Source organism: Diprion similis, chromosome 3, assembly GCF_021155765.1.
Source record: "Diprion similis isolate iyDipSimi1 chromosome 3, iyDipSimi1.1, whole genome shotgun sequence".
Lineage (NCBI taxonomy): Eukaryota > Metazoa > Arthropoda > Insecta > Hymenoptera > Diprionidae > Diprion > Diprion similis.
Genome location: NC_060107.1, coordinates 9,631,828 through 9,643,844, shown reverse-complemented (window position 1 = coordinate 9,643,844; position 12,017 = coordinate 9,631,828). Strand labels below are relative to the sequence as shown.

Below are 12,017 nucleotides of genomic sequence, written 5' to 3'. Positions count from 1 at the left end.
AATTTTAACCCTTTCAATTTGTGTCGTTTAGAATTTTTATACCGACAAATTTGCAACCGGACTGTACCTACGGCTTGAACATCCCGAAGAGCGTAAGTAACACGAACACCGGTGTTGCATTTATACAGAAGCAGTATGGCTCAAGATGATATCAGCCGTTTTCAACGTGGTCGTAGAAGCGGCGGGGGTAAATATCGCCAGATAGTCAACTGTGGAACGGAGATAGGCCAGCAGGTATTTGAAACCTATCCCCATGGAAACTGGGTCACCCTCGGCTCACTTCGATCCATTTCTCGAGCTACATTTATGCAAATTAAGAGCCCAAACCGCGCCTGACACGTGCTCTGCAAACTGCATAGATGCACCTAATTTTCGGCACGCCGAATTTTCAGATTTTACCCTCCGATTAAAATATGACGGAATTTTTCTATGAAACTTGCCATTCGACGCCAGCGGATAGGCAACCGAAGCTACATCTTGCATTGCTACGTTTTACACGCAGCTTCGGTTGCCTATCCGCTGGCGTTGAGCTGCAAGTTTCACAGAAAACTGATGTCATAACTTTCGTTTTTGACATGATGGTAAAAAACAGATCGTGGACTCTCGAAACACTCGATTAACGCACGTTCTATTCTATGGAAAGCTTTTAACGTCAAATCCACAACATGCTACGAGTTTTCTAATCGTTTTATCCCTGTGGTGATCGATTTTTATGATAAACCTCAAACGTGCGCTCGTCAAGTACCTGCGATAGTGAAAAATTGTGATACGAAACCGCGCTTATCGGCTATATCAATTTACATAATGTCTATTGGTCCATGGTGCCCCATTATATGGATCCGCTCTGAAAGAAGTCATATTTTCAAACCAGATGACCCGATTATATTCCAAAATGGATTCACGGAAGGATTTGGCCTGGGTAATACTCCAACGAAAAGGTGAGGATCAAGTAGAATATATTTCTGAGGTTATTGAAGTTAAGGATATCGACTTGACCTCGTCTTTCTCATTTGCAATTTTATTGGACATGAAAACCTTGCAAAGCATGAAACGGAGAACACGAGAAAATCATAAACAATCTGGCTTTTTCAGAGTAAATAATAGAAGCCCATTTTCAAATTTTGTAAAAAAAAAAAAAAACATTACTCTCTCGACCCGTTTCCATAGGAATGCCCGAGGGAAGATCCAAATTTAACGAAAATATCGAGTGACGATGGTGATTCTCTGGCTCTTCGCACCTGCTGCTATTGCACCCTTGACGTTGACGCAACTCACTCCATAAAAAGCAGACGGTGCTCGAGTGTCGAGTATTTTATTATCTCACCTGCCGCTGATTTACTGGGTAATAGGTACAGAATGATATGCTATCTGCATTGCCACACTTCACACCTCTCACTGACTGTAAAAAAAAAAAACTCCCAAAGACAGATTAGGTATCACTCATAGTGCTTTCACTATTCAAGTATTTTTATTTATTCATCAACCAAGAAGTCAAGTAGAAAATTCATTTATCAACAAAATTAGCCGTAATTCTAATTCGAATTTTTTTATTCTAACAATAATTCGATAATGAGTGATCTCTTCAAAGACATCAATAATTGTGCTATCGTAGCAGAAATTACAAATTAAAAAAAGAACCGTTTGCGGCGTAGCGTCTCATATATAAGACACGTGTTTTGAATCTGCCATTCAAGATTTGATCCTCAAGATTCAATTGATCCCATTCGCTCATATTAGATCCGCCGTTTTAAATTTTGAAAATATCTCAGATCTGACTCCATTTTTTAAATCGGCAACTTCGAAAAAAATTATGTTTCAAAGGGTTAACTTTAGTTACGTTTTCAAACCGTCGTCAAATCATACTCCGATTTTTATAACTTTTTGCACCTTTCTTCTTCTCTTAGGTACTTTAATACCGTGTGTAATAGCCTTTGCGCATTTTGACTCCCCTTCACGCTACCCGAAATTCCCACAGAACCGCGACACTAACCAAAGAATGAATTACATCCGAACTCCGTGTAGTGAGAGCAGCTTGGGGTTGCGTTAAGGTTGGTGAGAAATGTCGGACAAGTAGCGAATTCCAACCCCCCAAAGGAACCACGCTTATCACTCACCCTCTGAGGATGCAGCGGTGATGGGCGGATACAGGTACACGTTTTCGACCAAAGTAGGTACGTGTTTAGAAAACGAGATTAAGGCTTTTCCGTATAATCATGATTAATATCCCATCTTTCGCGCACGCTTATCTCGCCACGGCCTGCAGTTAACGATAGTATCAAGAAAATTTATCGTCTTCCGCATCTTCCGTATTCACGCCTCGAGGATTAACCCAAAGTTCCGGATAGAAACTGCGGGGTTCCGCCTCTAATGCACCGAGTTTTTTCATAATTCATGCGTGTCTGTTTATCGGTCTTCGTATTTTATCTTTGTCTTTGGTGGAAATTGGAAAATTTATGAATTTTACCAAAGTATCTATTTTGTGATTAGAATTTGGGTATTATTTCAAACTTTATAAATATTGGGAAACATTTTCAAATAATTTGCTAAAATGGCGACAAAGATTTTTTTTTAATTCTAGAATTCATTCAACTTTTTTCTTTTTTTTTTTTTTTTTTTTTGTGGATAATGTTATACGTCTATTATATACGTTAATATTTCAATGGCGTATATTTAAATTCAATTTAAAAAATTCTAAAATCATTTTGAACGATTCCACAACTTTTTTACTGAATAATTCGTCTTGAGTGAAGTGATGAAAAGTGAAACGCGGACGAACAACGTGATGTTTTTAAAGTTGGGAAAAAAATTCTATCACATAGCTTTAATTTATGATTTTCAATTAGTTTTCATACTTGGGAAAGAAATTTTTCCCAAGAAATTTAATTCAATCACCTTCTGTTTCATTTACAAACCTCGAATGAACCATTTTGCGTTTTTGTTTGAAATATGTTTCGTTCAACTCAGGCACATCAACACTCATACAATGCAGTCCTTAGAGTGAAATTTTCCACCAAAAGAGCCGGTCTTTTTATTCCTCAGATCCCTCGGGGAATGAAAGTCGTCAAAGAAAGCTGAGGGGAGAAGGTAATGGAAAGATGCGAAACCGGGGCGCTTTGAGCATTATTAAATACAATTGACTTGGTCGGCCCAGCTTGGAGTGGACGAGTAGGCGCGCCATGATCTATATCTACTAATTAATTCGACCGCGATAATTAGCCACGGATTACGAGCCGAACAAAAGCTTTGCTAATATAGTTTGGATTAATCGAAGCGATACTTGTCTTCTCGCTGTAGGAGAGCAAGAGGAAAAACAGGAGTCGTCTGGCTTTGTCACGTTTCGCTTTCCTCGGAATTGGATCTCCGTTCCTTGCAGCTGCCGGTACAGACGATACACTTCCACATCGTCGAGCAAGCCGTATCCTTCGAATCGTCCTAATGATTCGAATTGTTAGTCGAAGGACGATGGCATTGATCCACGACCAAGTTGAATACCTTGTCTTTGGAAAGGTTATGTATTCATCCTGTCATCCACTCGGGTAGTGGATGTCAGTGTCACTTGGCAGAACCTTTAAGCTCTCTAGTCACACTCTTGTGGACCAAGGAGAGGAATGGTCGTTGAAGTCTAGACTTATTCAACTCACGTGTAGCATTCTAAAGTGTTATGAAATCTGGTCTAATCCGCTACTAACAATAAGCCAAGCAACTATCGTTCTGAAGACTCTGAATATGGAACCAAGAGTAACACATGTGGTTCGGAGCTTCGGAAAGAAGTTCAGAAGCGTTTGAGGAGAGATTCGAAAAACACTGAGTAATAAATAATCAACCGACACGTGATGGAGATAGAAAAAAGCAACACAGCATACATGGAATTCAAAAGAGAGCTGAACGAGCGAATATAGGCAAAGAAAACAGCTTCAATACGTGTTTGCGCATCGACTAGCACTGAGCAAACGGGGTGACATAGGAACGATCGAAGAGATGAACGGATAAGTGCGGATGTCGCGAAGCTAGGACATCTTTCCTTAGGACGGGCTGAATCCCGCCGAGTTTAGCGAATTGAATCGAGTTTCTCCTCGGTTCTATTCAGCCGAGTCAGCAGCTGGAGTAGAATAAATAAAGGGTGCAGTGTAGGCAGTGAGGACTTGCATCGGACAGAGTTGAATTCCAGTCGCTCGCCAACGAAACCCTGAAGAGAGTTACGAAATAGGACGCGAAGCAGTTACCGATCCTTTTTACGTAGAGAATGGACCTGAACACAGGACAAACGGAAAACGACTCTTGAGACCTTTTGAAATAATTAGCTGGAGCTAATTACAACGTGCCTCAGCTCCGTGGTCCTGTACCGTCTCGGCACCCCTTATTACTATGACGCCTGCAGCTGCAGCGCTTTGGCTCCTTTTTCGTATTCTTCTTCTTCTTCTTCTTCTTCTTATTCTTCTTCTTTTTGAAGTTGTAGTCGGGCAGGTGGAAGATTATAGAACTTCTGTCGTCTGCAGTTTACATCAGTTTGAACTCGGGAGGCACTAATTGCAAGAACTAGAAGGAGTCTAATTGCATTTACTTGTACTTGGTGGCCTCTGACCTACTGCCAACCTCAACTCATCACCGACTCTGAACCTAGTACTACAGTAGTCGTTCCCTTTTACTCACCGTCGTCGAGTTACTTTGACTGCAATTGATTAACTGTTTTCCTACTACTTCCCAACGTCGCATGGGGTACGTAAATAATTTATACCACGTTTTCATCTTTAGAACGCCGTTCAACCGCTTGCCACCTTTTGAAACTATTTGAGGACTTTATTTCATGGAGCTGTAACAGTGACTGAAAATATCTTGAAACGATGAATATAAAATCACTCTTTAAATCGATTCTCATTCGATTTCACGCCAGACATACTCTATTCATTTCTCTGCAATCGTATAATTTGAGGTCCGACCAAAAACTGAAGACAACTTATGTTCCCAATCAAACAGAATACAGTAGCCATATTTTATAATCGTTTCACTAAATCGGATATCAAAACGGTCCAAGTTCCAATCAAGTATTGAAGAAAATTGAGCTTCACGCTCAACATTCGAATGGAATGAAAGGTGGTAACTTACACTCGGTTGGACATTACCCAGGTCTTCTCTTTAATCGATATCAAGGCATTGTTCGGGCGAAGCTGCGATCCACTTCTTTGTCTTCAATTGGACAAAGTACAGCCCATCGAGAGGACTGCAGGTAGATAAAGATAGATACAAATGGATTGGTGAGACCAAGGTGCAATTGTCACCCTCATGCCTTTACTTCTACCCCCGTGCAGTCGGCGAAATACAGCCAAATAGAATACCTATACGATCCCGTCATTGTAAGAACTTGGATTCCAGTACGAGAGCCGGTTTGCGAGGACATTGAATGTCTCCTTTTCTCCGTTTTATATCGGATTCTCCTCGGTGCATCAAAGAGCTGAACACGCAAGAGTGAGCCAAGATTTCCCGCCTCAAGATTCCTCTCGTAATCTCTGCTCACATCGTGGGCGTTGCATGCATCCTTTCTACCGTTCCTGTAATTTAGTGAATCACTTCTCTTCCTCTGTGTGCAGGTACTGGGCAGTGACGAATATCGACTACATCCATCAGAGGACCGGAAAGCGAATCGGTCTAATGATCGCCGTCGTTTGGCTCGTTGCCGCATTAGTCTGCATCGCTCCACTTCTAGGGTGGAAGGATCCTCAATGGGAACATCGTGTGGTGCACGAAAAATCTTGTCTGGTCAGTCAGGACATCGGCTACCAGGTAAGACAAGCTTCGATGTTTCGAGCCATCTTTGACAGAGTCCTTTTTCGCGAAGAGGTTTTGAATCGAACCGGTTGACCGTTAATCGAATATTCGACAGGCCTAGCTGTTGCATATTGAACGCATGTCACGCAACATCCTTTGGAGTGCACCCAAGAACCGAGATTCCATTTAGTTAGCTCTCCTCTCTGGGAGGGACAGACCATCCTTCAATCTCAACCAACTGCACTTTACGATCCTACACTATATAGCATTCAATTAAGGCAACGTCACTGGCTTACACGTCCCCCTGGGATCCCAGTGGAAATCGTGCCATCTTCAAGGACGTGAACAACTTTGAATTCCCAATCTCACGTGTCGACTAACGCAGTGCGAATTGCTACGCTATGCTAGAATTGCCGAAGCAATCTCTTGGCAATTCATGACTAGAAAAAGTGAAGAGATTTACTTAAAAATCATTGCCGAATACTTATTTGATCCTGTCTTTTTCACTGATCGCAGATATTCGCAACGGCGTCTTCATTCTATCTGCCGCTCTTTGTCATCCTCATACTTTACTGGAGGATATTTCAAACGGCCCGGAAACGGATCAGGCGACGCGCGGGTCAACCGGCGAACCCTCCAGGTTGTTGTCAATCACTTTGCTACAATATATGACAAAATTTCAATTTGATTGAAATCAATTGCTTGTACTAATCGATGAAGGGAGTAACTCAATTTTCCGCACTCAGGTTTAGTCATTTCTTACCTTCGCTTATTATTCTTTTTCGTTTATTTGTTATCCAACGATCGCACAGGTACCACCAAAACCATGGGTGCACCACCCAGACCCATTGGAGGAAGTCATGCCGTTGGAGGCGCTTTGGCTCAGGCGCAAGCTTCCGGTGGAATCGCAGCTGCGGTTGTTGCAGTGATCGGAAGACCTTTGCCTACGATATCAGGTGAGAAGAAATACTCATACATCGGGTGGTGAAATGCATTCAGGAAATCCAGGAAAGTTCCCCGAGTGGAGGTCAATCGTATTGTGAAAACGGTCACTTTGACCAAAATTAATATCAACGAATTCCTCGCGCTTGGACCTGTAAACATGAAATTGGTCTTTCGGAAATCCGCAGCCAACATTTACGTTCACGTACACTCGGTCGAGGTCTCGTATTACTTAATTAAAGGGTGACAAGTACGCGAGATTAATGGTTCCTCAGGTTCCAAGGAACACTAGAGGATTTGCCCCAGGACCCGGCTCCTGGAGCACAGTTCCTAAACTCGCTCATGTCGAGGAATATAAACTTAAATTAATGGGCATCAACTGGCAACTATACATACACGAAATAAGCATACCTTCGTTACGACACTTTTCTATACGTATACCCTGAATATGGTTGTGAGGGTTTGACACCGATTCGTCTTCGTATAGCTGTGGGTATTAATTAAGCGTACCTACTGGTGTCACAACACTTACGAAAGGCTATTTAACGTTCAAGACACTCGCTTTTGCACTGTCCCCCACGTTCGACTGCGATCAATTTCACGTGTCATCAGCACCCACGTATATTAAATGCGTGGTATCACCGTCGTTATACGTACACCCGTCATTTCTCGGCATTCCAAAAAATAAAAAGGTCTGCGATAAAGGTTCATTAATTTCTGCAAAGCTCAAATCTTTTCCGCTCCATCGGAGAACTTGATTAGATCAGTGGAGGCACCAGTAAATGAATGCCAATTGGCATGGCATAACGTCTCTAATCGTTTGTGATTGGTAAGCGTGAGTCGTTAATTCTTTGATTGTTCTGACGAAAACGTCGGTGCATAATTGATGATCATACAAAAGCGGATATTTTTGACAAGCGTTAAATTGACGGACAGAATTGAACCAACAATTTCAGAGACAACGACGGCCTTCACAACGGTCAGCTCGACAAACACGTCGCCGGAAAAAACTTCGTATCACAACGGTCTGGAAGCGGATCCACCGACCATGGAAACGTCACCAAGGCCGGCTATATCGAGGCGGAAAAAAATAGCCGCCGATTCGAAGAGGGAGAGAAAAGCAGCCAAAACCCTCGCCATCATCACCGGAGCCTTCGTCGTCTGTTGGCTACCATTTTTCGTCGTTGCCATACTACTTCCGGTCTGTCAGACCTGCTACTTAAGCGAATATTTACTGGACGTCTTCCTGTGGCTTGGGTAAGCGACGCTTCACTTATCGATACATTTTACACCCAGGCTGCGTGTCACTTCCTCATTTGATGATAGTGATCTGACTCCAAGCGAGTTTCTAACCTTCGTTCACGTACAGTAAAATTTTTTTCACCTTTGGGCGACTTTACATGTCATGGTAGATGCAATTACAGATTTGTGTGACACGTTGTTTAGAAGAGTTGTTTAAAGAGCGGGATTCCAGGGACCGGATATTCAAGGATCAATGTGCTTTAGGTTCAATCTGAATGAAAAATCTTCACCAACGTTACTTGCATCAATAATACTCAACTTTTCGTTCGTGTCCACTATCACCGGGCGAAACAATATCACTTAAAGATTTGTTTAAACAATTTTCTTCCATTTCATATCATTCGATCCAGACTATACGAGTTTTCACTGTAACTGCATTTAACTGGAATCGTTTAATACATGTGGTTTCAGGTACTTCAACTCAACTCTTAACCCAGTGATCTACACAGTCTTCTCGCCGGAGTTTCGAAACGCCTTCAAGAAGCTACTGTGTAGACGACGACGAAGCGTTGGCCGGCGGATGGGCATTCGTCATTACATGTAGGAATGGGTTTAGGGTGGAGGTTACACATCTGATTACAATTGCGTGCATTAAAAATAGTATATATTTTACAGGTGATTAAATAGACCGTATCAAGTATCGTGTTTCGACTCTATATTATCACACCTGCAACATACGGACAATTAACTGTGAATCAAGAATCAAAAATTTTGAAAGTTCGTTGAGGCTTGTACTAATCGCACTTTGACCCACGAAGTTTGTCTATCCGTGATGATTATTTTCGGAGAAATTTTATACTGTCACTCTTTTTTTAAGATGAAAGAAAAAAGATAATCTACAAATCTTTTCCTAGCCATCCCATGTTCTTCGGAATCCCTGTTAGAACATCGTACCTACGTGTGTAAAAGACTTGTAGCTTCAACCCTTCCCTCTATATTACCCAGATATATGTATATATTATACCTACGCGATAAGAATCTTCGACAACGTCGGTTCCTTCAGCGGAAGCGACCGGAATTTGACGTCCTGAATTGCTGGCACTTTGACTCTTCAAAGGAAACTCGAGAACGCCGGTGACATCCGGTACCTCGGACTTTGATTCTGATATCCTCTGCGAACCCTCGAAAAGTCTTAAAATTCCATTCCTTTTACCTTTCGAATGTTTGAGAAAAGTGACATTGACTAGTACAAAAAACGAAAATATTGGTGAAAAGTGAACCACGAATTCGAGTCTCTCAAATCTCGACTTTAATCCGATCAATGCCTCTTTCTCTGAGAGAATAAATTTTTTTTTAAATTTTAAGTCACCAAAATTCCCAATTTTCAGGCGCATATCGATTTCCGCAATTTTTTCTCACGTGTTCAAAGTAACTTTCGACAAGTGATTATAATCACTGCAAGATTCGAATTTTTTTTTTTTCACAATTTCGGCCAATGTTCAAAGCTGATGTTTTAATATCAAAGATTAAAGTCCGGTTTTGCAAAATTATTTCTGCGTCACCGATTCGAAGTAGGTACAGAATTTTTTATTCGTACGACAATTGGAACAATTCTGTTGCAATAAATAGAAATCACTCTCAGGCTTTTTTTCTGATTACTCGTCTCATTTCGTTTACCAAACTGCCACGCGCGGTAAAAAGAAGGACCATGGCTATATACATATATATATATATATATATATATATATATATAGGTATATACGTAAAGCGATCTACCACGCTCAGAAAAGATTAATTAGTATACTTCGAAGAATTCTTAAGGAAATTTTTTGCAAGGACTCGGGTGGATTGCTGGGCACATAATTCGCGTTCACTGTTGATATACCGACACCTCTCGCTTTAACTTTGAGCTACTTTCATACTTTCTCATTCCTCCCCTTTTTTTTCTTTACTTTACTTCTTCGCTGCTTTTTATCCTCATTACTATTTTCACCTTTTTTCTTCACGCTCGTTCTAGTTTCTACGCTGTAAAATTTAACCTAGTTCATATCTATATATTATGTTTCAACACCCTGCAGACCGTACAGACTTTCACCCTCGGGGAAAATTCACCCCGTGCCGTTGTGCAACGGCTCGCTAAGACAAACCAAAGTTTTCATTCTTCTTCATATATAGATATATATATATGTATATATATATGCTGTATTATACTATGCAGAGGCATCGTCTTCATGACGTTATTAAAATAGAATAGATCTAGTCTCCTTGCCTCAGGATTCTTGCACGGAGAGGCATTTTCTTCGACGATAATCATATACAACTGCTACATGTGAAATTATACATAATTACACTTATGTACTCGTGTATATAATACATAAACTCGTACCGAGTGCTTATATTTCCAGCATTATAAACGTTTCAAACGGGGTCGCAATTTCCGGTGATAGAGTATACAGCCGTATGTATATAAATATATGTGTGTATGTATATGAGGCTGTAATATTCCTCAACAATGTGGCACGCCGTTCATAATTCACAATAACGTACGTGAACCTGAATCGTATATAAACGGTGAAATTCTCACTCGCTAGAACGTGGAATAAATCATCTCCTACTGCTGACAACAATTGGGTAATAATTAAATTTTCTTTATTGTTATGTTCAGCTGTTTAAGTATTTTCAATCATTTTTCACTTTGATTTTTTCTATCAATTGTTATTTAATTTTCGACTTGGAAATTCTAGAAACGTGCGAAAAATTGTGAAAATTGTAGATACGTGAGTCGAGTTGAGTTTTGATAATCGATGCGATTTTCATTAGGTATTCCTCGAAATGGCTAGAACCGAATTCGTATCTACTTTTGATCTTTAGTGAAATAATTTCTGGCAGAAAATTACTTTTCTTTGGAGAGACAGAGACTGGGGAATAAAGATCGAGAGAATTAATCCACACGAGCTTGATTAAGCCTAAACAACAATTGAGACCTTGGCATACGAGAGTAAACAAAAAAATTTTAATATACATTCTACGTGTTCTGTTATATTCACAGTCAACTTTTTTACCTGCGCAAAACCGTATTTATTTATAAAGGATTATTTACTTACTTATTTGCGTGTTTATTATTATAACATACAGCGTATAAATCAAATTTCAATAATAAAATACATTCTGAGAACGAACAGAAATTTGGAAATATCGTCCGATAACCAAAAAATAAAACTATCGAAAAATACTAAATTTTCACGGTCAAGAAATGGTGAAAAAAATGGAGTAAAACATGGGAACGAAAGAGAGATAATAAAGATAATGAGAAATTAAACAGAAATTATAGAAAATATGAAGCAGACATCGAACGTACCTAATCGCGTCTGACTAATGTGAAGATTATAATCAACAATAAGATAAGTGTGCGTAAACTCGACGAACGTACCCGAACACATATATATGTACAATGTACATAGACATATACATACAGTATAAACCATATGCTTATTAGTTATTAATTATAATATATAATATTAAAAGAATTTCATATACAGGTATAACGAATAATTTATAGATATAAATGTATACACAATATTGAATACATATACTCGGTGTTAAAACATTTATATTACAAATCGTGTAGCATTTTAGATTCTCGTAATTATGTGTAGATATAAATATATATATATATATATATATATATATTATAATATGAAATTATTATAAAGAGATAATAATCGCGAGCTCGGCAGTTTTTCAATATTTGTGTCTAACGTGTAATAAATTTTAGTTCTAAATCAATTTAAAATCTAAGTATGTACAGCATGATGTACACATACATATATATAGGTATATCAACTACGTTAAGGACCAAAAACTGCTTATTAAATGATAATTATAAGAACCCTATGTGATAGGGAATGTATACCTGTAACTATATTATATTACCATTACCATATACGGATATAAATACGAATTAAGTTAGGCATTACGTAGGTTATAAATTGATATATATGTATATTACTTTCCGTGCAACTGTACATATAGTACATATATATATATATATATTACATCCAAACCCTTCA

The 12,017-nt window shown here is 39.4% G+C and overlaps 1 protein-coding gene across 2 annotated transcripts in view; it reads left to right on the top strand.

Annotated features, from left to right (window-relative positions):
- Positions 1-8,657, top strand: part of LOC124404427 (5-hydroxytryptamine receptor-like) — a 151,786-nt gene extending 143,129 nt beyond the window's left edge. For both annotated transcript variants that reach the window (XM_046878533.1, XM_046878532.1), the window contains exons 6-10: positions 5,586-5,778; positions 6,280-6,403; positions 6,576-6,719; positions 7,662-7,962; positions 8,419-8,657. In XM_046878533.1, the coding sequence (XP_046734489.1) occupies positions 5,586-5,778; positions 6,280-6,403; positions 6,576-6,719; positions 7,662-7,962; positions 8,419-8,551 (895 nt within the window). In that variant the 3' untranslated portion in view covers positions 8,552-8,657. The remainder of the gene's footprint in view (positions 1-5,585; positions 5,779-6,279; positions 6,404-6,575; positions 6,720-7,661; positions 7,963-8,418) is intronic.
- The last annotated feature ends 3,360 nt before the right edge of the window (positions 8,658-12,017 follow it).